General features: G+C 35.5%; 7 protein-coding genes across 7 annotated transcripts; 6 read left to right on the forward strand and 1 right to left on the reverse strand.

Moving 5' to 3' along the window:
* Positions 1 to 550: 550 nt before the first annotated feature.
* LOC125601717 (CBS domain-containing protein CBSCBSPB1-like) lies at positions 551 to 4347 on the forward strand. Its single transcript, XM_048773777.1, has 15 exons — positions 551 to 774; positions 933 to 1075; positions 1732 to 1903; positions 1978 to 2110; positions 2187 to 2357; positions 2431 to 2509; positions 2601 to 2714; positions 2806 to 2872; positions 2963 to 3068; positions 3140 to 3198; positions 3291 to 3400; positions 3485 to 3600; positions 3676 to 3761; positions 3850 to 3939; positions 4031 to 4347. The coding sequence occupies exons 2-15, from the start codon at positions 936 to 938 to the stop codon at positions 4214 to 4216; spliced, it is 1629 nt and encodes a 542-aa protein (XP_048629734.1). The 5' UTR covers positions 551 to 774; positions 933 to 935; the 3' UTR covers positions 4217 to 4347.
* A 253-nt stretch (positions 4348 to 4600) lies between these two features.
* On the forward strand, positions 4601 to 5976 carry LOC106415532. Its single transcript, XM_048773779.1, has 5 exons — positions 4601 to 4642; positions 5101 to 5204; positions 5320 to 5384; positions 5465 to 5568; positions 5703 to 5976. The coding sequence occupies exons 1-5, from the start codon at positions 4601 to 4603 to the stop codon at positions 5736 to 5738; spliced, it is 351 nt and encodes a 116-aa protein (XP_048629736.1). The 3' UTR covers positions 5739 to 5976.
* A 3811-nt stretch (positions 5977 to 9787) lies between these two features.
* Positions 9788 to 11526, forward strand: LOC106405321 (cytochrome P450 94B1). The gene has a single exon (XM_013845887.3). It carries the CDS (start codon positions 9845 to 9847, stop codon positions 11381 to 11383), a length of 1539 nt encoding a protein of 512 aa, XP_013701341.1. The 5' UTR covers positions 9788 to 9844; the 3' UTR covers positions 11384 to 11526.
* A 2406-nt stretch (positions 11527 to 13932) lies between these two features.
* Positions 13933 to 16879, forward strand: LOC125601726 (heat stress transcription factor A-7a-like). Its single transcript, XM_048773791.1, has 2 exons — positions 13933 to 15609; positions 15700 to 16879. Exons 1-2 carry the CDS (start codon positions 15193 to 15195, stop codon positions 15925 to 15927), a joined length of 645 nt encoding a protein of 214 aa, XP_048629748.1. The 5' UTR covers positions 13933 to 15192; the 3' UTR covers positions 15928 to 16879.
* A 1437-nt stretch (positions 16880 to 18316) lies between these two features.
* LOC106425883 (gibberellin-regulated protein 1-like) lies at positions 18317 to 18955 on the reverse strand. Its single transcript, XM_013866607.3, has 3 exons — positions 18825 to 18955; positions 18684 to 18726; positions 18317 to 18595 (listed from the first exon to the last, which is right to left on the reverse strand). The coding sequence occupies exons 1-3, from the start codon at positions 18894 to 18896 to the stop codon at positions 18414 to 18416; spliced, it is 297 nt and encodes a 98-aa protein (XP_013722061.1). The 5' UTR covers positions 18897 to 18955; the 3' UTR covers positions 18317 to 18413.
* A 1665-nt stretch (positions 18956 to 20620) lies between these two features.
* Positions 20621 to 21892, forward strand: LOC106425899 (heat stress transcription factor A-4a-like). Its single transcript, XM_022709482.2, has 3 exons — positions 20621 to 21036; positions 21120 to 21371; positions 21462 to 21892. Exons 1-3 carry the CDS (start codon positions 20982 to 20984, stop codon positions 21677 to 21679), a joined length of 525 nt encoding a protein of 174 aa, XP_022565203.1. The 5' UTR covers positions 20621 to 20981; the 3' UTR covers positions 21680 to 21892.
* Positions 21893 to 22902: 1010 nt separating this feature from the next.
* On the forward strand, positions 22903 to 25501 carry LOC106405347 (4-coumarate--CoA ligase-like 9). Its single transcript, XM_048773762.1, has 6 exons — positions 22903 to 24059; positions 24343 to 24532; positions 24604 to 24749; positions 24827 to 24894; positions 24979 to 25081; positions 25175 to 25501. Exons 1-6 carry the CDS (start codon positions 23013 to 23015, stop codon positions 25298 to 25300), a joined length of 1680 nt encoding a protein of 559 aa, XP_048629719.1. The 5' UTR covers positions 22903 to 23012; the 3' UTR covers positions 25301 to 25501.
* Positions 25502 to 25856: the final 355 nt, after the last annotated feature.

Here is a 25856-nt window from a genome sequence, read left to right on the forward strand (position 1 = left end):
GCCTAGTTACAAATATGATTTTACTGGCCCTAATTATGTAAGCCCAATAAAAGAAACGGCGTCGTTTGTTTCAGATGAGGAAGTCTCTGGTTGGTTGCGTTGATCGTTATGAGTGACTAAACTAATTTGACAATTCAACGATGAGGAGCGAGGAAACTAATAAAAACTATGAACATTATATGAAACGGGTAAGTTTATTATTATACATATATGAGACTCTTCAAAACCATGAGGTTGAACATTATTCAATCTCGTGATTGAAATGGTCTGATGCAAGGAAAACAGCTTTAAATTCCTGTCGTAGACGAAATCTCAAGAAATTGATAAAAGAGTAAAAGACAATCCCAACTACAAAATAAAAATTAAATGAAATCCAGAATGTAATCAACTCGTGCGTAATAATATGACCATAGATACCCAAATGACCATAACACCCTTTCCGAAACGGGAAACAAATCACTGCTTCACGCGTCATTAGGTCGCAAATCTCGAGGATAGAATCGTAAATTACCAAAGATAAAAAGTTTCCCAAAATAAAAGGAGAAAGAAAGAGAAGACCCAAACTCGCAAAAAAGGCATCGGAATCAAAGAATCCGATTGCACGTTTTAACAGAACATTTCTTTCCCTTTCTCTCATCACTTTCCCGGGAAAGAATCTCTGTTCCGTCGTCAATCCTTCTCTCGAACAAACGAGAAAGAGAACTAATCTTAACCCCCAACTTCGTGAGCTTCACTTTTCCAACCCGTGATTTGTTGACCCGACCAATTCGGCTGGTAATAGCGTGTTGATTCCACGTGTTTGTTCTTTTCATTTGTTTGCTTTGATTAGTGTGGATCTCACAAGACGGTTAACATCTAACTAAATCGATTTTCATAAGAGCGTTGACGATTCTTAAAAGGTTTGGTTTCTTCTATATTCTCCACCACTGTAGAAAATGGCTAACCAAGACCGGTCATCGAGACGGAGCTTAACCGTCACGACTTCGTCATTGCACGGGAAGAACAAATCCATGGACATCAGCGAACGAGGCCTCGACACTGGCCGGAGATCTCTTAATATTTCACGTTCCACTTTGTAAGTCTCTTCCTTCAGTCTCAATCTTATATATAAACCGTAGTAATCAAGAAGCCTTTAGCTCCTCAGGGCCGGTCCGGAGCGTAGACAAGTGAAACATTTGTCCATAGCCCGAACATAACCAGAGGTCAGGCCGGCCCTGAGATTTTGGGGGCCGTGGCCGTGTCTATGTAAGATTGGGGCTTATTTGTATGTAATTTTTTTCAAAAACTTTGGAAGTCTGTTGCGAATATTTCATCTAGCATGACCCAGGACCGGTCTTGCCAGAAGTCATTAGCTCAATTGGAAAGGACCCGGACCATTGTGTCAGAGGTTTCCAGTTCTGTAGGAAGAAACTAATATTGCATGTTGTGGTTTCGGACCTCGGGAATTAGGGGTTCGGTAACCTCCTGGTAATTTAAAAAAAAAAATTGCATACATGAAAGTCCATCCAAATTTGTTAAAAAAAATTATCTTTTACTAAATTGCATACAGTCTCTAAAATCTCAGAATTGGCCCGTCTCCTTAGGATTCTTTAGTTTATGTGTTGGCGTTGTAATGTTGATTTATCAGGCATGATTTGGGTTCCTTTGGTAACAAGTAAAGTAAACTAGTCCTAGTTGTTGTTGTTGTTTCTTTTCATTGAAGCTAATGTGATCATTTTGATATGGCTGCAGGGGTTTAACAGGAGGGGAGAGAACTGTCAAACGTTTAAGGCTATCGAAAGCTCTTACAGTACCTGCAACTACAACTATTTACGAAGCCTGTAAAAGAATGGCGTCTCGCAAAGTTGACGCCTTGTTGTTGACTGACTCTAACGAAATGCTCTGTGGCATTCTTACTGACAAGGTAAAGGTTTGAAAACACTACTATACTTGTTGTTCCTATGCATCGTTTTTATTGGGGTTTTCTTCTTCTTTCAGGACATAGCTACAAGAGTGATCTCACAGGAGATTAATGTGGAGGAAACACCTGTTTCAAAGGTTATGACTAGGAACCCAATGTTTGTTCTTTCGGAAACACTTGCTGTTGAAGCGCTCCAAAAGATGGTCTTAGGTTTGTAGCTGTTTGCCTTTTGAGGTTAAGATGTTTCCTGGCGTTATAGATTCTTGATTTTGTTTAAACTCTGCAGGTAAATTCAGACATCTGCCTGTTGTTGAAAACGGCGAAGTTATTGCTTTGTTAGATATAGCAAAGTGTTTGTACGATGCGATTGCTCGTATGGAGAGAGCAGCTGAGAAAGGTAAAGCCATAGCTGCTGCCGTTGAAGGTGTTGAAAGAAGTTGGGGAACAAACACTTCAGGTGTGCGAGCGAGAAACTGAACCTTTACTTACAACTCCAATCTCATTTTGTTGATTTTTTTGTTTTCATGTAGTTCCAAACAACTTCATTGAAACGCTACGAGACCGGATGTTTAGACCTTCTTTGTCAACACTTATACCAGATGATTCAAAGTAGGTAATCTCTTCCTTTTTTTTCTAATTAGATTTCTTATTACAACGTTCTTGAGTGTGTTTAAGTTTTGACAATGGTGTGCTTGTTCAGGGTTTTGAAAGTCTCACCAGACGATACAGTGTTGACTGTAGCAAAGAAGATGGTTGAGTTTCAGTTAAGCTGTGCGGTCGTGATGGTCGAGGACAAGCTTCGAGGGATTTTTACGTGAGTTCTCCCACCTTCCCTTCAGATACTATAATAGATTAGTGACGTAAGTAACTCTCTTGTCTTTCTCTTTGTTTCTCAATTTATATAGTTCTAAGGATATACTGATGCGGGTTGTGGCTGAGAATCTTCCTCCATCTGAGACTACAGTGGAACAGGTAGGATTAAGATATTTAGTCTCCTTTTTCAAGCTTATCTATTATTCAAGTTTCGAGGTTAATCGTTTGTTCTTATTGGTGAATGCATAGGTTATGACTGAGAATCCAGAATCTACGTCAGTTGACACACCAATCGTTGAAGCTCTGCACATCATGCACGAGGGGAAGTTCTTACACCTTCCTGTTACAGACAAAGGTAAAGTTTCTGTTACATTTTGGATCACAAGTCTTATGAAGACACTTACAAATATGTTTTCATGATTGCAGAAGGAGATGTAGTTGCAGTTGTTGATGTAATTCATGTAACTCACGCTGCTGTCGCCACAGTAAGTCTTGTTTCTTTAAACTTCTCACTGTTCTCTTGTTTTTCTAGAGACGTTTTTTCAATAGTGTGGTTATGTTTTTGATGTGTGTTCAGGCTGGAACTACTGCGGGAATAGGTAATGAGGAGACAAACACGATGATGCAGAAGTTTTGGGATTCGGCAATGGAGTTATCTCCTAATGAGGAAGATGAGGACACGAGAAGGTCATTTACACTCACTCGCTTTAACCGCTAAAAGTGTTTTTATTTCGAATTGAGCTGACTTTTGTTGGGAACAATTGGTTTCAGTGAGAGCTCCTTGAAAGTTGCTTCTGAAGCTGAGACAGGGAGATCACTCCCTTTGGCAAATACATTTTCTTTCAAGATCGAAGACAAGAACCACAGAATGCACAGATTCATTAGTGGTAAGCAAGCAAGCAAGCAAGTAAACAGTTTTGCTATTGTGTGAATACTCACATGGATTGGTTCTTAAATTGCAGACACTCGTAGTTTGACAGAAGTAGTAACCGCTATCCTTCAGAGAGTAGGGAGTGATATCGATCCAGACAACTTACCTCAAATTTTGGTATGTATATAAACTTATTCCAGAAGACAATGATGCAATTCTGTTTTTGTCTCCGTTGAAGTGTTATGATGATGGTTATAATCTGCAGTATGAAGACGAAGACCATGATAAAGTGTTGTTGGCTTCAGATAGTGATCTTCAAGCAGCCATAGACCATGCCAAATCAATTGGCTGGAAGGTAAAGTAGTTACAAATGAAGATATTAAAAAATGAGACCCTTGTGAGTTTTTTTGCAATCTGAATTGATTGGGTCATTATATAAATTGCAGAGTCTGAGATTATATTTGGATGATTCAAAAGGAGGTAAAGGAAGAAGAAGAGCAAAAGTATCAGGAGAATCAATGGAGTTTGTACATACAGACGCTTGGGCTGCTGCTTACAGTGGAGTTGCAGCTGGTGCAGCATTAGTAGCTGGTCTTGGTTTTATGGCTTATCTCAAGAGAGCCGGACAGTGACTTCTCAATATAGGACAATCAAAGTCCTCTTACAGATCGATACAAACAAAAAAGTGTGATGCAATACAGTATAGACAGAGGTTATGAAGATTTTGTCTGGAATATTTATATACAAATTCATGTTTGAGATTTTTTTCTGAGCTTTCATTTTTTGATAGAGCACTATCTCATCAAATGAGGAACTGAAGAACAAAAGCTTAGAATCTTTTGTCTAAACTGATCACACAATTGCAAGAAAAAAAAACACTCAAATAGAAAAAGGGCTTTGCCATGTTGAGACATCAGCTATAAGTTCTCCAAACTTGTTGATAAGTTCTTTGACATGAACATTCTTGTTTGTAATCTCCTGCATTCACGAACGTTGAACACTTTAAACCACACTAGATGACTGAAACTATTAACCATATTTTCATGGTTCTGAAGCAAGTACTAGAACACTTGTAAAGCTGCAAATTGTGAATCATATCTTCTTGTCCTACTCAATCTTTGAAATGTTATCAGTTTTATAAATAATCTACTGAATCCTATATTTTTGAAATCGGAAATCTAAAATTGAGCTGGAACCAAATGAACCAAAACTCAATGAATACAAAAATTTCTAAAATACAAGTTATATATTTTAAAATATTAGTTGTATTAAATTTATAGACAACCAGATATATGTTTATGTTGCTGGACAAAAAAAGAAGATAACCAGATATTTAAAAACTGTTTATAAATCGAATTGTTTGAAAAATCGAATTATCCAAATATTTATCTAAAATATTAAAAATTATCTGAAATATATTATATGATATTTTATGTTAATAGCATGAATTATCTGATATTTAAACTGAAAAACTTGAATTATCTGAAGTGGTTTACTTAAATTGTCCAAAAAATAGCTGGACCAATTTTTTTTGGATATTTACCACACAAACCAGCAAAACATACTAATCAGATCTCTCTCGTTAAAGAAGCAAAAGGGAGATTCTAGTTCTAAAAAGAGGTAACAACCGCACTCCACTTATGCTTAAACTTCTCCTCTGTTAAAGAGTATTGTTCATTCGCTCCTATTAGCTACAAAAATGGTTAGTTCATCTAAAACTTTCTCTTAATCCTAGGTCTGCAAATAAGGCTCTGGACGACAGCAGCTCAGCTAAAAGACCTGCTAATGTATCTAGACAAGGTTAGATCATCACTATCTGATTCCAGTTTTGAAGAATTCACAGCTCACTTTATTATTATGTTTTATTTTTTTCCTCACAGAAGGGTCAAGCAGTGGTACAGGAGAAAAAGACTTTCAGTCTTTGATTGTGGAGAAGCTCCGTGCCCTTCTCAAGGAGAAAGGCCTTCCAACAAAAGGAAGAAAGGCAAGTCAAAAAACATTTTTCACTATATAATATCTTAAAGAATATAGTTTTCCACTATATGATGTTGCTTCCGGTATGTTTAGCTTCTCTCTTGTTTCGCTGATCGGTTGAGAAACTTGACTGGTCTCTCGCAGGATGAGCTCATTGCGCGTCTGAAGGATGCCAACTGAAGATTGAGCAAACGCTCTTGTTAATGAATATATATATATATATATATCTTCAGAGGTTTTCTGTTAGGCAAAAAAAGTGATGAAAATTATTGTTGTTCTCTGGTTTTGGCTTTGAGACTGTAGTGGTATAAACCAAATGTGTAATGGTTGATAGTTTAATTCCCATAAAATAATTAATACTACATTACATATATAAGTATTGTATGAATTTTGTATGTAATTTGGACTACGAACATAATATAATATCGAGCAAAGGAGAATAAGGCAAAACAAGATTTGACCCGCAACTGAGAAGTATATAATTTCTCCAAAAAAATTTAAGAATAACGTCTACTTCTAGCATCATCATAAGCAAAGGTTTGATTAGTTTAAAAAATCGTGTAACTCAAAAGCTATGAATATCTTTAGACGGTGAAAATGACAAAATGAAATTGTGAGATCGAAGTATACAGAGATAACACGTTCAATATTCTTATAATGGCACTTCTTTTTGGTATTTGTCCTTCATAAAGACAAATAATAGTCTGTCAAATCAAAGGAAGAAGAGAGTGATCTTGAGCGATACATCTGATCAATTTTTTTAATAAGTGGAGACTTGTCGTAATGGTTATGAAATTATTGGATCCAATCCTCTAGCTGGCGCCGTTTTTATGTCACTATGTGAGCAGGTGGCTCACATCAATCTCCCATATTTTGCATATGAGTTAATTATTAATGTAGTTTTTTTTCATATTTCATATACAAATTTACCAATAGTTTTGATGCATCGCTCTTTTTAACCTATGCATGCACTTGTGACTCGATCTTATTATATAATACAAAAGTTCTTTGTATTTTCATGCCATATACTTTAAAATATTAATTGTGTCAAAGAACATATATATATTCCTATTCAATAAAATGTTTCAATTTTGATCTGCCAAAACAAAAAAAAAAGTTTCAGCTTTAATTTGGAAAAAAAAATACTATGTTTTGCTGCTTTTTCTTGCTTTATGGTTAGAGTTAATTTCTATCATTACGAATTATGTTCATGAAATAATAGTAAATATTGTGTTTTAAATGAATAATAAAATACGTATATCAAAACCTTAAGATGAATTTTAGATGAAAGAGAGTGTTGACGAAAAACAGTGAAGGAGAGAGTAAGATTTTATTAACACGCGGATGATTTTGGGAAACACGAGCTTGAAAAGAAGTCAGTGGAACTAGTCTAGTTCTGACTTTTTCTTGATGAGGTAAAACTCAACTTTCAACACGAGAACCACGTGCACAATAATGATGCTAATCAGTTCGATAACTAGTAGTCGGTAGTCATACAAAAAGTGTATATTTATTGTTTTTCTTCTGAGTTCAATAATATCTTGCAATTATTCGCTTTTTAATATTTCGGCTGAGGAATTTCATCTATGTGCTTGATCTTATCCGACACATCCATGTTTATATTGGCGTATACTCGAACAGTGAAACCTACAATCTTGTCCAAATTATTTCGTTGTACGTAAATGTAAAATCCAAATTTAAGAACTATTAGTTAAAGAGATAATTCGAAAACTTATCAAGATTGTGTTCAATTCTGGATCCGAATTTAAAAGAACCTCTTCTCATTAAACAAACTACACACTGCACAGACCAGTTCCACTATGTACTAAACAAATGTTTCTTGCATAGAATATAGCTATATATTTGATATTTCCTTCATTCAACAAATCTACAGGATCTCCTAAGAATCAAAGTTCACTATTTGACAAAGCTGACAGATCATTCATTTATATCATCACGTACTGGACTTAATTAATGATTACTAGGGGGTTTGAATTAAACTAGCTTATGAAGCTAACGAGATTCTAAAAGAATAGTATCTATAGTGCTAATCCAGTGTGGCGAATTGATTTTATATCATTATTCATTTTATAATTACAGGTTGCTTGTAAATACGTGCAACCAATAACCTTACCACCGAAAATAAATTATTCTATTGGCATCAAATATATACTAGACTATAACTTGAGATTTGAGAGACACTGCTAAGAGCATCTCTAATATAAAATTTCATTTTTTTCTCCAAAATTAAGTAAAAGTAAATACTGAATAAAAATACTACAATTCTATTCTATTTTTCAGAATGATGAACAAACAAAAAATGGATTACTCCATTTATGAAGCAAACTTCATTATGAAATAAGATATTGAATTGAGTTAGAACATTTATTACTCAAAATTCATTTTTACTCAATTTTAAAAGAAAAAATAGAGTGAGAATGAAAAAGTCCTAAGTGTTTCACAGAATCAAAAACCACTAAATTCAACGATGTAACATATATTTATCATTTTTTCATTAAGTTATAAATTTAGAAAGCTGAAAAAACAAATTAAACGTTTTGTAGTTTCAGTGTCTGAGGCGTGTCTACTTTTTCTGATGAAAATTCGGCTGGAGATTTGGCCACCAGTGCTAATGGTACTGGCTTGTCCTTGTCCTTCACATCTATGTATTATTTATTTCTTTTTGGGTCAATGAGTGATTGTATTGCTGCGTCGACGTCTAATATAAATGTGGTTCAATATTTTCTTTATCAGCTTAATTATGCGTTTGACAACAAAATAAACGACCATGCACATTTTCCAGTTTTGTTGTATTCTTTTGGAAGTGGCATATATAAGATAAAGAAAATCAGCGTAAAAATGGTAAAGAAAAATAATCTAGCGGGTTCTACTTCTGCTTATTATACAACTTGTTTATGTCGATCGATACGAGGGTTAGGGACGGATCCACTTTGTGAGGCGTTGTGTACTTGCACTCAATCAATTTTTTAAAGATATACTAATTCACTGTTGTAAAGCATATTTTATCAGCTCAATTAGTAACTTTTGCATCATGAATCACGTGTTTGTGTCAGTTCAAGTGCATATATCTTGCACCATGTCTTTTTTCTATTGTTGTCGATATTTAATGATTTATTCTGTTGGATATGTGATTAGTTATATGATTTGTTTCCTTTATTTCGTTTTCTCTTTTTATGTAAGTGATTTGATAAATATTTGATGAAAAAACGTTTTTATATGTCAATTTATTTATATGATTAGTTAATAGTTTATTATTTATTCTGAGTTATTTTATTCTGTCTCAGTAAAATGTGTTCGTAAGGATTGATCAGACTATACCAGATAAACCTAATTTAAAAGGTCACAAATATATGTATGGCTAAAACAGATCTAAATCTATAAAGACAGAATATAAAAATGTAATAATCATTTTTATTATGTCGTTTTCTGGACTAATATGGTCGGAGCCACAACTTGTATGATTAATCCTTACCATATATATATAGTTCCTATCTATGTTACATGGAAACGGAAGCGGGTACGTGGAAGCGGAAGCGTATGGAAGCGCAGAAGCGGGATTTTTAAAAAAAATTAGGAAGCGGATACGTGTTGGAAGCGTATCCATATATATATATATATATATGTAAGACTAAAAATTAAAATTTGGAATATATATATACATATGTAAGATTATTTTTAAAAATCTAAAACTAAAAATTATATAATTTAAATTTAAAATAAAGCATTTATTCATTTATAATAATTTTGAAATGACTTCATATTTAAACTGTGAAAATACACATAAATTAAATTAAATAAATAATATTATATTTTTTAATTCTAATTGACATAATATATTTGAATATATGATTTATCTTTAATAAAAACCTCAATGCATAAAGATAATTTATAGTATTAGTTTTAATATTTGTATATTTCTATTCTCTCTATTCAATACTATTAAAATTTGGATTATATATAAATTAAAAATTATAATTTTATATTTTTATTGATAGAAGACATTGTGTTTTTTTTAAATGGAAGCGTGATTCCAAAACGGAATCGTAAGCTTCCAATGTGTTTTTAAAGAGAATATTTTAGAAGCGCTTTGGAAGCGAGATTCCGTAAGCTTCCACAAGATTCCGATTCCGATTCCGGTTCCGAAGCGGGAAGCGGACGTCCGATGAAGCTTCCGTGCAACGTAGGTTCCTATACATATCAGGAACACACATCAAAAAAAAAAACATAATACAAATTACCAGAAGAAGAAACAAAGAACTCCAAATATGGAAATTCTCACCGCAGTTCTCGTCCTATTTCTAATATTAGGGTTTATACTAATCTGCTCCTTTTCAACAAAAGCCCTAAGACCACAAACCGAGTCCTCCACAAGGCTAAAGTCGTATCCACTCATTGGCTCGATCCTCTCCTTCAAAAAGAATCGCCACCGTCTCCTCCAATGGTACACCGACCTCCTCCGCCTCTCTCCATCTCAAACCATCACCGTAGAACTGCTCCTCAACCGCCGAACCATTGTCACGGCCAACCCCGAAAACGTTGAGCATATTCTCAAAACAAACTTTTGTAACTTCCCTAAAGGAAAACCTTTCACCGACCTCCTCGGAGACCTACTTGGTGGTGGAATCTTTAACTCTGACGGTGAGTTATGGAGCTCCCAGCGAAAACTCGCGAGCCACGAGTTTACAATGCGTTCCCTAAGGGAGTTCACTTTCGAGATCCTCCGTGAAGAAGTCGAGACCCGCCTTGTTCCCGTGCTTTCCTCCGCTGCCGCGGAGTGCGACGGAGGAAGGACGGTGGACTTTCAGGAGATCTTGAAACGTTTTGCTTTCGACGTAGTTTGCAAAGTTTCATTAGGTTGGGATCCGGATTGTCTTGATTTGACCCGACCCGTTCCGGTTCTTGTCGAGGCTTTTGATGTAGCGGCGGCGATCAGCGCTCGCCGTGCGACGGAGCCGGTTTACGCCGTGTGGAAGCTGAAGCGTTTGTTGAACGTAGGGAGCGAAAGGAAGCTCAGAGAAGCGATCAAGACCGTACACATGTCCGTCTCCGAGATCATCAGGGCCAAGAAGAAAAGTCTCAAAATTAATGGTAACGTATCTGACAAGCTAGACCTCTTGTCTAGGTTTCTCGCGGCCGGACATGACGAGGAATCAGTGAGAGATTCAGTGATCAGCTTTATCATGGCGGGAAGGGATACTACCTCGGCGGCGATGACGTGGCTTTTCTGGCTGTTGAGTGAGAACCCTACCATGGAGAAGAAGATTCTTGAAGAAGTAACAAACAAGGGACCGATAGGGTTAGGAGTTGAGGATTTGAGAGAAATGAGTTACATGAAAGCTTGTCTCTGCGAAGCAATGAGACTATATCCACCAGTGGCTTGGGACTCAAAGCATGCAGCAAACGACGACGTTTTACCGGACGGGACACACGTGAAAAAAGGAGATAAAGTTACTTATTTCCCTTACGGTATGGGAAGGATGGAGAACGTGTGGGGTCAAGATTGGGACGAGTTTAAACCGAACCGGTGGTTTGAGGAAGAACTAAATTACGGTACAAAACCGGTGTTGAAAAGTGTGAGCTCGTTCAAGTTTCCAGTATTCCAAGCCGGACCAAGGGTTTGTATAGGCAAAGAAATGGCGTTTATGCAGATGAAATACGTGGTTGGTTCGGTTTTGAGTCGGTTTGAGATCATAACGGTTTGCAAAAACCGGCCGGTATTTGTTCCTCTTCTAACGGCTCATATGGCTGGTGGGCTAAAGGTGAAGATCAAGAGGAGAGAAAGCATTAGTGATGTCCCGATTTAATTAATCAAGTCATCATGTCCTTATAGAATATACGACGAATATGTAAAATGTGTGGTTTATACATTAAATCAAATTAATATATGTGTGTGTGATTCACAGTTTTACACAGCTCTTGCTTGTGAATAGATTTGTTTATAAATCAACATTGTCGTCTTATCAAAGTGGATATATACTTTATATTAATCAGTTATACATAAACAATTTGTGGGTGTATTTTTTCTATCATCTAGATTTTTATAGAAATTGAAATGTATAATTTGTTAAAGTATATATATGAATGAATTATAATAAGAAGATATTTTAAATTGATAAGACTCCAGCAAATAGTAGGACATAATGGGGCAGATTACAGCAACGATTGGTTCATACAGCGAAGAGATGGAACTGAAGCACATCACAATATTGTCCTTTGTCCAATAAAACACGTACACACAAATCTCAATACTGTCATCTTTAGGCTACATTCAAATCCATGTTATTAAATTATTGGCTTCAATGGTCATCTTTTTTCTGCAAGTGACAAGTGGGAGAAATAAACTAATTTGATAGCAAATGCTCTTTCAGAGTTCGTAATTTTGAAATTTTATTTTCTCTGTTGTTATTTCTGTTTGAATTTCTTAAGTTATTTCAGCTTTAGTTTTCCAAGTAATTGTATTTGAGTTCTTGATTTGTCTTTCCCTTGTAGATAAGAATTATATTTAATAGTTCCATTTTATAAACAGTGAATGCGATATTGCAACAGACGAGATATGAAACGATTTGGATTGGTTAGCCAAAAGAAGATAGAAATTAATTGGATTGAAAATTAGATACATAACAATGTAGGTCCTATACAAGTTTTGTTAAAATAATCAAGGTACACAAGTCTTTGTTTGTCCGAAATTAATTTATTTAAATGTGCTAAGTGACAACTGTAAATGTGATTTTTCAATTTTAGGTTCAAAAGATGAAATACTTTTGAAAGCAACAAAAAGATTTTAGTAAACTATTATAAAAATAGGGTATTGTATAAAGAGTAGTGGCTTAAGCATAAGAACAGAGAACAAAGCAAATATAAAACTCTTTCTTCTTTGGGACAGACCAATAATAAATCGAGTCTTGATTCTTGAACCGGTTTCCTAAAAACCGGTGAATTCTAAACCGGAAACTAGGGTTTTATGGGCTTTTAATTATTCGCCAATAAACCGAGTCTTGACAGGTAAGGACTCATCAGCCACCAATCTAACTTTTTCTAGGGTTTTGGACGCAACAGTATCTTGAGGGTTTGTAGAGAGATATGAACAGAATCAATGGGTAATCAGATGACTTGCTGGTTAAGATACTATCGTTTCTTCCAACAAAAGTTGCAATCTCCACCAGCATCTTGTCCAAACGATGGAAATGTGTTTGGATGTGGTTACCAAGACTCGAGTACATTAGCAGTTGTTTTGAACGCGAGAGTTTCAAGTGTATGTCTGATTATGATACTTCGGCGTTTTCTTGAAAGCTTCCGTCTCGATTTAGCTTTTGCAGGTTGTAAACCTGAAGATATCAAACTGTGGATTTTTATTGCGGTTTCTCGCTTCTTACGTGAGCTTGACGTTTATTATCATGATCATCCGGACAAGAACAACATATTACCAAGTAGCTTGTACGCCTCCAAATCTCTAGTGATTTTGAAACTTAAGGGCAACATTCTCTTGGATGTTCCTCGTATGGTTGGTCTCCCCTCTCTGAAAACTTTGCAAATTCAAAGTGTGAAGCTCTTAGATGGAGAATCTTTCCGAAAGATTCCATCTGTCTGTCCTGTTCTTGGAAATCTGTTGGTGAACTCTATGGTGGTTATGTCAATATGGGAATGATCAATGTTAGCATCCTTTCTTTGCTGAGGTTATCACTCCAAATACCTTATGATGGTCTTCTAGATGGTTTAGTGATAGATACCCCTTCTTTGAAGTATTTGAAGCTTGAGGTTTATAATATCTTCCATCATGTCTTATTGAGGATCTGCCTCAGCTGGAGGAGGCATATCTAGATTTTAACTATCGTGATGTCGAGAGACTTATAGGATCAATCACATCTGTCAAGCGGCTTACGTTAGCTTTGGAGGTAAATGTATCAGTTAATTTTCTGTTAATTATATAATGCATGAATGAAAACTTCGCATAGGTAGTTGGAAAATTATTAAACTAATATATAAATGGTTAAAATCAATCCACTTATCGCATTAGTTTTAAGTTAGAACTCATGATAACTCCGAATTTAACATTGATATTTTCTACATTTTTCATTCGCATGCAGGCTATATATCGTGGCAAGTTTGTTTTCAACCAGCTCGAACATTTGAGGCTATGCGTAGGCACTAATTGTGCGTCTAGTCTCCTTGTCCGGTTACTTGAAGATTCTCCTAACTTACGAGAACTAGATCTCTTTGAAATGGTAAGTAAGCTTCTTGGAGTTTTTAAAAGACTCATACTACCTGCCTGGTCGCGTTTGTTCCCATTTATCCTAAGGAAATCTGATCTCGTCATCGCTCGAAAATCATGTCTGCCTGCAAAAAAAGAAAACGATCAATGGAAAATATGGAATCAGTGAAAGAAGAAGTCATTGTTGCACACAAAAACAATTTCACACTTAATCTGACTCACATCCCTAAACTCATGTAGCATTTGAAGTGTTTTCTGCCTAAGAATCTGAAATTGGTTATATGCCCTCACCTGTAGAGAGAATAAAATGTGAAAAATCAAAAAAAGAAAAGAATAGATTGCAGATTCAAGCTCAAGAAATAAGATTAAAAATGAAAACACTAAGTTTCTCAACTAATGAGTAGTAAGCCACATAATGAATCAAAAATTGCTAAATAATTCCATCAAACAAAGGTTTTAGTTTACATTTTTACCTTTATTTTCTGCCATCAGCTATAAAATGAAGAGAAAAAATGTACGTCATTTCTTGATTAATAAGAGATAAGGTGTGTTCAATCAGTCATATTTGAGAAATAGATGAGATTAAGAATTAAAATCCCTCAGTTCCTTAACTAGTTAGTAAGCCACATAATCAATCAACAAACACTACAAATAATCAAATCTCAAAAGATAGACCAACAAAAGGAAAAGCTATTGCAGATTCGTTCTAAAGAAAGCAAGCTAGAAAAAAAAATGACACTCTAATTGAAAAATGCTTAAGTTGAGTTATTTTAACAATTCATGAACAATTCTATAAATAAAAGAGATTTAAACTTTTAATAAGAAAGAATCAAGAAGAAGAAACAGAGGAACCAAAGAATAAATACCATCATTAAACTTAGCTAGGACTTGATTAAAAAGTACTAGTATGTTACTACTTTTCGTATATATTTTCAAAGGACACAACATTGTTTTTTATTACTGATCGTGTATCACAACTTGCCATCTAGAAATCAAACTTATTCAGAAATAGGAACAAGAAAATGGAAAACATAGACACGCACGAGAGGGGGAGTATCAATCTCTGACTCAATTCAAAATCATTAATACTAGAGAACTTGAATCTGAAAAGTAAACCGAAATGCTCAAAAACGCAAGGATAGAATTGAGAAAAATACCTGAACCGGCCAGACAACACTAAACAAGAGGGTGATCACTGATCATCCCCAACACTAAAACCGAACCGGACCGAGCCAAGATTTTAAAAATCTCTAGTGGGTAACCTTAACCGAGGAACAAAAGTTGATTTGATCCGGCCCATTGGCATCGTAGCCCAACAGTAAAATCCCAAGATAAATGAACCTTCACATGTGGTGGGTGATAGACTGATCGATAGGTTAACGCAAGAAGATCATCATCAACGTCATGGACTCCTCATCATCATCACAAGGTGAGATCTCAGATCTTTACCATGTGTACACTGCTTCAAACGTTTCTCTCTTTCTGTTATTTCGACTTTTAGTTTTGGATGAATATCATATAATTTATTTGTGCGATTTTGAATTTTTTTTTTTTCCTAGGGCTTCCAGTGGCGCTGGGAGGGTTAAAGAGTACTACCGTTATCCAGCCATGGAAGCTTTTCACAAAGGATGTGTCCGCCGTTATTTTGCGGACGTGTTGCATGAGATGGTGGATGATCCTTCGACGGATTCTATCGTGTCGTGGAGCCAAGACGGTAAGAGTTTCATCTTTTGGGATCAGGACAAGTTTTGCAGCGATGTTCTTCCCAAGTTTGGGCTTAGCACGTCTCCAACGTTCTTTGTTTGCCTTACAAACATCTATGTAAGTAACTTACTTTTGTTGAATCCTTCTGGTTAACTTCTTAATGTTTTTGGTTTGGATCTTTATTTCCCATTGTTCCTTGTTTTGTAGCTCTTCCGGAAAGTTGAGGAGTCTGAGCACTGCGAATACGCACACGATTACTTTGTGAGAGGCAAACCTGAGCTTACGGTGAAGATTGAGAGGCAGTTCAAGGAAAGGGGTGCTCCAATTAAGCTTGCCATCAAGCCACATGAACCGGCTTACAAGGAGAGTAGGGAGAGAATTAGGGCTTTCATGCTGGCCAAGAAAGCCGCTAGGAGTCTATCTCTTAAGGAATAGACCAACCACCATCTCTCTCTATGTCTATTATCTTATTATTAATAAAATACTCTAGAATGGGAGATTCGGCCTCCCTATCCTTAATCTTTCCCTTAAGATCATTCTGTTGGTGTTTGCGCTTTTGCCTTGTTTCCGTTTGCTCTTATCTTATTGTTTCCGTACAAACATTGGTTATTCCCTCTTACTTGAGTTCAAACAACTCAGACGTTTAAAAAAAAAAGCTTTGTAGGTAAAACACGTGTACAGATTATAAATATGGAAACTCTTTAGATCTTTTAGGGAAACATACACAGAGAGTTTTTAATGACTGGACAGATGGCCAGACAGTTAGAAACCAGTAAACAAGAGTCTGAACATGCATGGTTGTCTCCCTGACAGTCCCATCGTCTCTAGCATTTCTCCAGTGGCAGTGCCTGTTTGGTCAAAACCTCCAGCCCTTGCCCTGAAGTGTAACATTGGTGCTACGTGGTCTGCAACATCACCGGTCAGTGGGGCAGGTTGGATCATTAGAGATTCTGTAGGTAAAGTGCTATCTCATAGCAGAAGAGCTTTTAGTGGAGTGGTCTCGAGTACACAGGCAGACCTTCTGGCACTATTCTTGGGCTAATTCTGCTGCGGTAATTGACCTTAAACTGAAGAATATAATGTTTGAATGCTCTTCCGTTAAAGCTGCAGATGCGCTTAATAACCCGCTGGAGCATCCCTCTTCTTATCACCTATGTCATGAAGTAGTCAATAACGTTTACTCACTGGCTAAGAGCGGTTTGTTTCTAGTTTCTGATAACTGTAACGTTGCAGCCTCTGCAATTGCGGACAGTGTTACAAAGGACCAACGTCTGCAATCATATGTTGCTTTTGGTGGGCCTCATTGGCTGTCTGCTGTTCTGTTGCAGGAGGCAACTTAAGGCTACTCTGTTGCTGATTAATATTAGCAGGATAAGGCTCGGTTCTGAGTTTTGGAAGCCTGCTCTATGTTTCTTATCTCTCCCAACGGTTTGGGTTTTTCTTTTGGGGCTTACTGGCTTCCACTTTGTTTTTGGCTTTATTTCACTTATTATCACATCCCTTTGGATGCAACACTTCTGATTTTTTCAATGACAAAAAAAAAAAAAACTAACGAGGGTTATTCACTAATCTTCTAAAAGTTAAAGAAATATCCATAAAACATAGACTTATATGTTTTGATGGTATTTTTTTCTTTTTTTTACAACTATGTTTATCTATATTATTATTTGAATAGTGAATTTGGTTAATTCATTAGTTTAATTAATATTATTATTAAAAAAACTATTTTATTATATATATTTTTTTATCATGATATTTAAGATAATTAATAAATATTAACCTATTCTACCGATATAATATAGAAAAATTTCCTAGGATGACAATTTTTAATTTATTTTCACAAAAATAGAACTCAAAGAGGAAAATGACCAAAAATAGTTTTATTAAAGGGTAAAAATACATCTACATCCTATGGTTAACTAATCTAGACTTAGTTCTAAAGTTAAGAGGTGATGTTTTGACGATAGAGTTTCAAATTTAAAAAAAATTAAAAATTAAAATTTTTAAAATAAAAAGTGCAATTTTGGTCTTTTTTTTTTCTTGAGTGCTACTTTTGTGACAAAAAATTTAAAATGACTATTTGAGAGAATTTCCTATAATATATACGATTATTTTTAAAATAAATATTTTAAAAATATAATTATCATGATATTTAGAAAATTTAATTAAGGATATTAACAGTTGGTATTAACAATATCTATCGATAATATCATAATTACGTTTATCTTATATTTTATTTTTGATTTAAGCACTAATATTATAGCCAGTTTCTTTGATTCTTAGAAATATTGATCCAAATACAAATTATTATAAAATGTATATATAAGTATACAAATATATTTTAATTAATTGACTTCTTCGGTTTATTCGGTTGGATTGGTTAATATACTAAATCATATTCATATACTGCGGTTTATTTATAATAACATCCATTTGGTTTATTCGGTACTACTAAATCCTAGCTATTTTCTTTATTTTGGTTTGGTTTGGTTTTAAATGGTCTGGCTTTACCGGATTGAATACCCCTAGGCTATTGATATTTTCTTGATGTTTTATGGGTTGTGATTGTTTATATTCCTTTTATTGCCGTTGGATTTTTTTAATTCCAAATACAATAAGTGTTTAATTTCAAATCCAACTTTTTTTTAATTTGATTATTAATATAGAATATTTTTGATCCAATCTACATTCCATAAATAAAATTGTGAAACAACATAACATAATTTAATACATTGATTATCAATATCAATATCAATTTTTTTATAACTTATAATATTAGTTTTAAATTTGTATCTAATTAAATAGTTTTTAAATAAAATAAACATTAGAGTTAAAATTGTTTTATATATATATATATATATTAGAACCACACATAATATGACGTAATGCCAACAATTACTGACAAACAAAACGAAATAGTCTTAAGGGCACTTGTGGCGACCACCGTGGGTGGTGAGGCCGGCGTAGCACTTGCACTTGTCGTAGTTTCCGTGCGTGCCTGGTGGCACACAGTTGCACGTGGTGCAGCAAGTCCCGCACGCTCTGTGGCAAAGGTTCGGTCTACTTGAGAGCCTGCACCGTGCTATACACGCAGTTCCACAATCTACAAAAATAACCGTTAGTCTTAATATAAAAGTTACATGTATACTATGTATGTCAGTATGTATGAACATATAAGCTAATATAATTACCAATCATAGGGCCGTAAGGCCCATTCTTTCTGTTTGAGACTTCCTGAGTGAATATACGGAAAAAGGATAAATATAAGAAGTATGTTTGGTCAAATAAATAGATATTGTGTTACTTGTGTATTTTCTATGAGAAATACATACCACTGCCTCGACGAGTTGGAGAACAAGAAGAGATATGAGAAGAGAAGCAATTAAAGCTTTTGAAATTGCCATAACTCTATAAGGAGATAATTATAATATGATCAGAGATAACTCAAGGAAGATAACATGTATTTTGAGTTGTGTCTAATGAGAACTTGGAGGCCTTCAATTTATAGAACGAGAATCTATTAGAATAAAAAGGAATAAAATTAGAAGAATATAATATGAAGAAAAATTGAATAAATTTCATTCCATTTATTCATAATCAAAATTGTAATGAAATAATCTTCTTTGAATTTTGTTGACTTTTATGTGGAATTGATTGAATGAGCATTACATATTATTTCATTTCAAAATATTATTTAAGGTTATTAATTAAATATATAAATTAATAGATATTAACATATTGTACTGATAATATCATAATTAAGTTAATCTTATATTTAGTTTATGATTTTAATGGTTAATATTATAGTCATGTGTTCTTATTCTTAATTATAATCATAATATTTGGGATTGTTAATTAAAAATTATATATTAAAAATAGATATTAGCAAATTCTAATCATTTTTATTATCATAATTAGGTTTACTTTATGATTTTAATTGCTAATATTATAGTAAGTTTATCTGATTCTCATTAAAAATACTGAAATAAATACAGATTATTACAATATTATTATTACAATATTAAATGTAAAGCATCATTGAAATATATGTCGTAGACTATAAATTTTATTAAATAACCATATTTCTACAGTAAATTAATTTGTATTTATACATGAAAAACTAAAATTATTTTAATCCATAAAATCATGAATATTCAGAATAATACATTTAAAACAAAATAGTAAATAATATATAAACGAAAAATTAAAATTAACTAAAAATATTTAAAAGAATATGGAAGCATGAAAAACTAGGATAAAATAATAAATAACATAAAAATAAATTGACAAGTAATAAACATAATGTAAGTATAATCTAGAAAATACAAAGGCAAAGTTTTTCAATTTTTTTTCTCACGGTTTTAAAAATCAAAATTGTTGATAATATATGATGTTTATTCGCTTTTGTTATTTGTTGATGTTTTATGAGTTTAACTGTTTATAATGATTTCAATGTCACTAAAGTTTTTTTCGATTCACCAGTACAACAAGTGTTTAATTAAAAATCAAATTATAAAAAGATTTGAATCTAAAATTTACATCATAAAAATAAAATGTTAAATAAAAAACTTAATTTAATATATTGATAACCAATAATATTAAATTTATAATTTGTATAAAATAAATATTAAAATGAAAATTTGTTAGATATATATATTAGTCCGCATAAGGTACGAGACATCAACTAGTTTATTTATATAAAACAATAGTACATAAAATTACAAACAAAGAATACATAATTACATAGATAAAATGACATGACAACACCACAAAGAAAGTAATATCTGAATGATTTTTTTTTTTGAAGAGTATTAGCTTGTTCTCTGAGCTTTAACCAGAATATCAAAATTCTGTTCGTTTTTTTTATACATATGCTAACTCTCGGTCTCATGTGAATATCATATTTGGCTAACATCCAAAGATGAAACTCCAAATCTTACATCGCAAAATAATTCCTAATTAAACACCAATTCACTTTGTTTTATAATATTGACCAGCTGATAATTTGGATCCATAAAGAATCCAATATACTTATTTTTTTTAGTAAGAAATATAAATTGAAATTGACCAGCTGATAATTATACAAACATTGCCAAAGGAAATGCATCTCTATTTCCGAATCATTATCTCCTCTATAGCAGTTTCCATGGTTCATTCAGTGATTCAGATTTGCTCATAATCGTATACCACACACATTTTATCCAACTATTAGCATAAACATGTTTTTCTTTCAGTGTTGCAAGTCTTTTTTAACCATTAAACTTTCCACATCAAATTCACTAACCAAATAGAACAAGTCGCCTTCAATCTTTCAGATGGATTATCCTCCATTAATAGAATGAAGATGAAAACCCTACTGAGATATAGCGTCTCACAAGTGTTGGAATAGAATTTGCCAAAACTTCCATAGGACTCCATTGTGTCTGGCCATCGATCATGGACGAATTGATAAACTATGCAGAGTGAATTTTCTTTTTATAAGGTTTCCGATGGCTGGGAAGATTAACCTAAGGGAATTATCATCATCATCATCACCACCGAAAGGTGAGATCTTAGATCTTTACGATTTATACTATAGAATTGGTTGGTTTGTGTGATTTTTGATTTTTTTTAATTTTTTCTTCTAGCTGGGAGGGTTAAAGAGTACTACCGTTATCCGGCGGCCTTGGAAGCTTTTAACAAAGGACGTGTCCGACGTTATTTTGCGGACGTGTTGTATGAGATGGTGAATGATCCTTCAACGGATTCGATCGTGTCGTGGAGCCAAGACGGTAAGAGTTTCATCTTCTGGGATCAGGACAAGTTTTGCAATGATGTTCTTCCCAAGTATGGGCTTAGCACGTCTCCAACGTTCATTGGTCGCCTTCACAAGATCTATATAAGTAAATTTCGTATTCTGAATATGTATTTTGGACTCCTTATTTTGTTTGAAAGAAATTTAAATGTTTTGGATCTTTTATTTTTGTAGCGTTTCCGTAAAGTTGAGGAGTCTGAGCACTGCGAATACGCGAACGATTACTTTGTGAGAGGCAAACCTGAGCTTACGGTGGAGATTGAGAAGCAGTTCAAGGAACGGTGTGCTCCGGTTAAGCTTGACATCAAACCACCAGAACCGGGTTACAAGGAGAAAATGGAGAGGATGAGGGCTCTCATGCTGGCCCAGAAAGCCGCCAGGAGACTCTCTTAAGTCTTAAGGAATAGACCAAACACCAATCTCTTATGTCTTTATCTTATTATTAATAAAAAAAATACTCTGATGCTTGCTTGTTTGTGTCTTCCTGTTTTAAACATCTATCTTTATGTTTTTTCGTGTTTTTCTTTTCTAGAATGTGCAGATTCGGCCTCCCAATCTTGTGATCATTACTCTGTTGATTATAATCTGATATTTTGTTTATCTTTATTTCCTTGCAAACGCTTTTCTTCGTTCACTAATCTGGTGACATTTAGCTCTTGCCTTGCACATAAAGATCTTCATCTTTGGTAGCTATTGACTACTTTGTTACACTTATCAGCGATGTTTTTATTACTTCCCATAGCATAAAGTATTTGATCATTCATGGAAACAGGCCTTATGTAGGGGACACAGAAAGTTTATAATGCATAAGAGAGAGATGCTTCCTCTAATGGATGATTCTTCGGTTTCGGAATCTGAAGTCATTCGTGTGACTCGGAAAAGCTTCAGGGTAAGTCTCAAGGACATCCTGAGTCACGGAGAGTGCGGAGAGATCGTGACCTGGTGGCTTATCCCGTCCCTGAGTGTATGTGCCGTCATGGGAAACACATGTCTATATGTTTCTTCTAGCTCATGTTTGTTGCTCCTCAAGGGAAATATTTGAAACAAAACTCAGGACTTAAGGGTTCTTGTAGCTCAGGTTCCTTGCTCCTGAAGGCAACACCTGCCAGAGACATGTCCAGCTGCAACCAGACACGTGTACTGTGAAAAATGAACATTCATTCGTCACCGTTTGTAAAGATAATAAGAGAGTTAGTTAGAACTTACTAGTCATGACAAAGATGATATTGTTCTTCTATAACCAATTCTAAAGCGACAAGTGTAACCTGGTTTCATGGCGTAAAGATTGTTTTTGTGTTTCTTTTTAGTTTCTTTTAGACAAACAGAAAATACAACTAGAAACTTAAAATCGTTATTTCACATAAATTTTTATTTTATAATAAAAGATTGTTATTCTATTTAAACTTTTTTAAAAAATCTTATATATATTTTTATATAAGTTAGTTTTTTTTACTAGGTAGTAAATGTGTAAAATGGCAGTAAGAGACGTGTAAACTGACTAAACTCATTTCCAGACAGACATAAAGATTGTTGTACGTTTCTTTGTCTTTCTTCTAGAAAAAACCAATAACACACCTAAAAAACTTTGATTGGTTTAAATCGTTACCACGTAATATATTAAATTTAATCAACGTGATCATAATTGAAAAAAACATCGCTTCTGTCAAAACACTATCCGCCAAACAAAAAAGACCATCCCATCATCATCTCTAACCGCCGCCAAACAATGGAGAAGACGAAGAAGAGCAACCACAGCCGTACGATCGACCTTCTCTCCGGCTACGATCAACGGACAGGAATCTACCACAGCCTTCGCTCCTCTCTCTCCTTACCTCCCATCGACCAACCTCTCTCCACATCCGAGTACGTCCTCTCCCTCCTCCGCACCTCCTCGCCGCCCGCCACCGCCGGAAAAGACGTCGAGTCCCTTACTTACCTCGTCGACGCGAGCTCCGGCGAGAGTCTCACTTACGGAGAGCTTCTCCGTAAGGTTCGCTCCCTCGCTGCGACTCTCCGGGAGCGGTTTACCTCCGGAGACGTCGCGTTCATCCTCTCTCCAGCTTCGCTGCACGTCCCGGTGGTTTATTTAGCTTTAATGTCGATCGGAGTTGTGATCTCTCCGGCGAATCCGATCGGATCTGAGCTGGAGGTGAGTCACCAAGTCGAAGTCAGCAAACCGGTGATCGCCTTCGCCACGTCGGAGACCGTTAATAAACTCCGTTTATCTTCTTTCCCTCTCGGAGTCGTTTTAATTGACTCTCCCGAGTTTCTCTCTTGGTTAACTAAACCGGAATTGGATAATCCGGTTCCGGTTCGGGTTAAACAAACCGACACTGCAGCGATTCTCTTCTCGTCCGGGACCACGGGGAAAGTCAAAGGCGTTCTCCTCACACACCGCAACGTAATCGCGTCAACGGCTGTCTCTCACCAGCGAACGGTCAACGATCCCGTTGACTACGACCGCGTTGGACTCTTCCCTCTTCCGTTATTCCACGTGTTCGGCTTCGCGATGATGATCAGAGCCATCTCGCTTGGAGAGAAGCTTGTGCTTCTTGGGAGGTTTGAGCTCGAGGCGATGATGAAGGCCGTGGAGAAGTATAAGGTCACTGGTATGCCTGTGTCTCCGCCGTTGATCGTGGCGTTGGTGAAGTCGGAGCTGACGAGGAAGTACGATCTCAGTTCGTTGCGTTCGTTAGGATGCGGTGGTGCTCCGCTTGGGAGAGATATCGCCGAGAGGTTTAAGCGGAAGTTCCCAGGCGTTGACATTGTTCAGGTGATGATGATGATAAGACGATAAAGGTTTTTTTACATATAAGAATCTTGAAACTGGGTCCAGTTCATGATTCTTGGAATCTAGTTTCTCTATAGTGATGGTTTGCTTTTTAAAAAAAAAAACGGATAAATGATAAATTCAAAAAAGATGCTCGGAGATACTCAGTTTAAAAGTGAGTGAACAGAATTGCATATTCAAGAATTATGTAGGCGGTGGTTAGGCGCTTTATAGAGGAACCGACTTTTTGAACGCGTGTACCAATTTTTAGAACAATGTTTGACAGGGCTATGGCTTGACGGAGAGTACTGGGCCAGCAGCGGCGACGTCTGGGCCGGAAGAGATGGTTAGATACGGGTCGGTTGGTCGTATCTCTGAGAATATGGAAGCGAAAATCGTCGATCCGTCCACCGGAGAAGCTTTACCACCGGGGAAGAACGGCGAGCTTTGGCTCCGAGGACCAGTCATCATGAAAGGTAGGTAATGGGAATAGTTGAGAGCTTTCACATTCTCTTTGAATGTGCTGAGCTTGTTGTGTACTGATCAGGTTATGTGGAGAATGAGAAAGCAACTGCTGAGACATTAGATCAAGAAGGGTGGTTAAAGACTGGTGATCTTTGTTACATTGATCCTGAAGGGTTTTTATATATTGTTGATCGGTTAAAAGAACTTATCAAATACAAGGCTTATCAGGTAAATAGTATTAATGAAATTTCTCAAGAAGATTTATTTTGGAGTTTTTATATCAATCACTAAGCGTATCATTAAAGGTCCCACCGGTAGAATTGGAGCAGATTCTTCAGTCGAATCCGGACGTGGTTGATGCTGCAGTTGTTCCGTGAGTATACTAACCAAACCTATGTACACTCACAGTTTATGCAACTTGTGTGTTTCTGACACGGACATTAATCAAATTCTCAAGGTTTCCGGACGAGGATGCAGGCGAGATTCCAATGGCTTTCATAGTGAGAAAACCAGGAAGCAATCTCAACGAAGCACAAGTCATTGACTTTGTAGCTAAACAAGTAATGTTGTTTTAGTTCTCTGTGTGGTCTTGGTGGAAAACATAACAATTTAGTTTAGTCTTAAAGATTTGATGTTATGTTTTGCTTATGTAGGTTGCTCCGTATAAGAAAGTAAGAAGAGTTGCTTTCATAAACGCGATTCCCAAAAACCCTGCTGGCAAGATTCTGCGTCGGGAGCTAACTAAAATCGCCGTAAATGGCAACGCCTCTAAGCTTTGAGAGAACCGGCCGGCTTATATATGATTCCATCGGTTCTCAGTGAAATATGGAAGAAATTCTCCATTTACCGCTTCAATTTTATCCCATACATATCTGTAATCTCTTGCATTTTATTTCTTGGTCTGTTGAATAAGCAAGTAGAACAATGGAAAATGGTACACCATCACACACAGGATCAATAAAAAAATGGAAATTATTGGATGCCGCCGACCATATCATCGGGGGGTATAAACAAACAAAAGGAAAGTTAATAGAAACGCGACGATTGAATTGAAAACGCGTCGAAGAATTATTTAGAGAGAGAGAGAGAGAGAGAGAGAGAGAGAGGACTTCACGAGGTAGCTCGTAGATCGCGTCGGCTCGTAGATCGATCGTCCTCCGTTCTCTTATCCTCCGTCCGGTAAGACCTTCCGGAACTTGTGTGTATCGGAGGAGATCAAAGGGAAAACAAAACTTATCGCCTTCCTGGAAAATTGAATTTCTAGGGTTTCGTTTTTTTCTTTGATTCTTTGATTTCGTTCGAGTCTTTTCTGAATTGGTTGATTGATCGATCGAA

Source organism: Brassica napus, unplaced genomic scaffold (assembly GCF_020379485.1).
Source record: "Brassica napus cultivar Da-Ae unplaced genomic scaffold, Da-Ae ScsIHWf_2634;HRSCAF=3386, whole genome shotgun sequence".
Classification (NCBI taxonomy): domain Eukaryota; kingdom Viridiplantae; phylum Streptophyta; class Magnoliopsida; order Brassicales; family Brassicaceae; genus Brassica; species Brassica napus.

Excerpts from the sequence above, each read along its gene's own strand:
- LOC106425899 (XM_022709482.2), top strand. The coding sequence starts at position 20,982 with ATGGCTGGGAAGATTAACCTAAGGGAATTATCATCATCATCATCACCA. Across the intron at positions 21,037-21,119 it reads ATCATCATCACCACCGAAAG|CTGGGAGGGTTAAAGAGTAC; the intron begins GTGAGATCTTAG and ends TTTTTCTTCTAG. Across the intron at positions 21,372-21,461 it reads TCGCCTTCACAAGATCTATA|GTTTCCGTAAAGTTGAGGAG; the intron begins TAAGTAAATTTC and ends TATTTTTGTAGC.
- LOC106415532 (XM_048773779.1), top strand. The coding sequence starts at position 4,601 with ATGACTGAAACTATTAACCATATTTTCATGGTTCTGAAGCAA. Across the intron at positions 5,205-5,319 it reads GATTCTAGTTCTAAAAAGAG|GTCTGCAAATAAGGCTCTGG; the intron begins GTAACAACCGCA and ends TCTTAATCCTAG. Across the intron at positions 5,569-5,702 it reads TTCCAACAAAAGGAAGAAAG|GATGAGCTCATTGCGCGTCT; the intron begins GCAAGTCAAAAA and ends GGTCTCTCGCAG.
- LOC106405321 (XM_013845887.3), top strand. The coding sequence starts at position 9,845 with ATGGAAATTCTCACCGCAGTTCTCGTCCTATTTCTAATATTAGGGTTT.
- LOC106405347 (XM_048773762.1), top strand. The coding sequence starts at position 23,013 with ATGGAGAAGACGAAGAAGAGCAACCACAGCCGTACGATCGACCTTCTC. Across the intron at positions 24,060-24,342 it reads CAGGCGTTGACATTGTTCAG|GGCTATGGCTTGACGGAGAG; the intron begins GTGATGATGATG and ends AATGTTTGACAG. Across the intron at positions 24,533-24,603 it reads AGGACCAGTCATCATGAAAG|GTTATGTGGAGAATGAGAAA; the intron begins GTAGGTAATGGG and ends TGTACTGATCAG.
- LOC125601726 (XM_048773791.1), top strand. The coding sequence starts at position 15,193 with ATGGACTCCTCATCATCATCACAAGGTGAGATCTCAGATCTTTACCAT. Across the intron at positions 15,610-15,699 it reads TTTGCCTTACAAACATCTAT|CTCTTCCGGAAAGTTGAGGA; the intron begins GTAAGTAACTTA and ends CTTGTTTTGTAG.
- LOC125601717 (XM_048773777.1), top strand. The coding sequence starts at position 936 with ATGGCTAACCAAGACCGGTCATCGAGACGGAGCTTAACCGTCACGACT. Across the intron at positions 1,904-1,977 it reads GTGGCATTCTTACTGACAAG|GACATAGCTACAAGAGTGAT; the intron begins GTAAAGGTTTGA and ends TTCTTCTTTCAG. Across the intron at positions 2,873-2,962 it reads CTGAGACTACAGTGGAACAG|GTTATGACTGAGAATCCAGA; the intron begins GTAGGATTAAGA and ends GTGAATGCATAG.
- LOC106425883 (XM_013866607.3), bottom strand. The coding sequence starts at position 18,896 with ATGGCAATTTCAAAAGCTTTAATTGCTTCTCTTCTCATATCTCTTCTT. Across the intron at positions 18,727-18,824 it reads TCCAACTCGTCGAGGCAGTG|GAAGTCTCAAACAGAAAGAA; the intron begins GTATGTATTTCT and ends ATATTCACTCAG. Across the intron at positions 18,596-18,683 it reads GCCTTACGGCCCTATGATTG|ATTGTGGAACTGCGTGTATA; the intron begins GTAATTATATTA and ends TTATTTTTGTAG.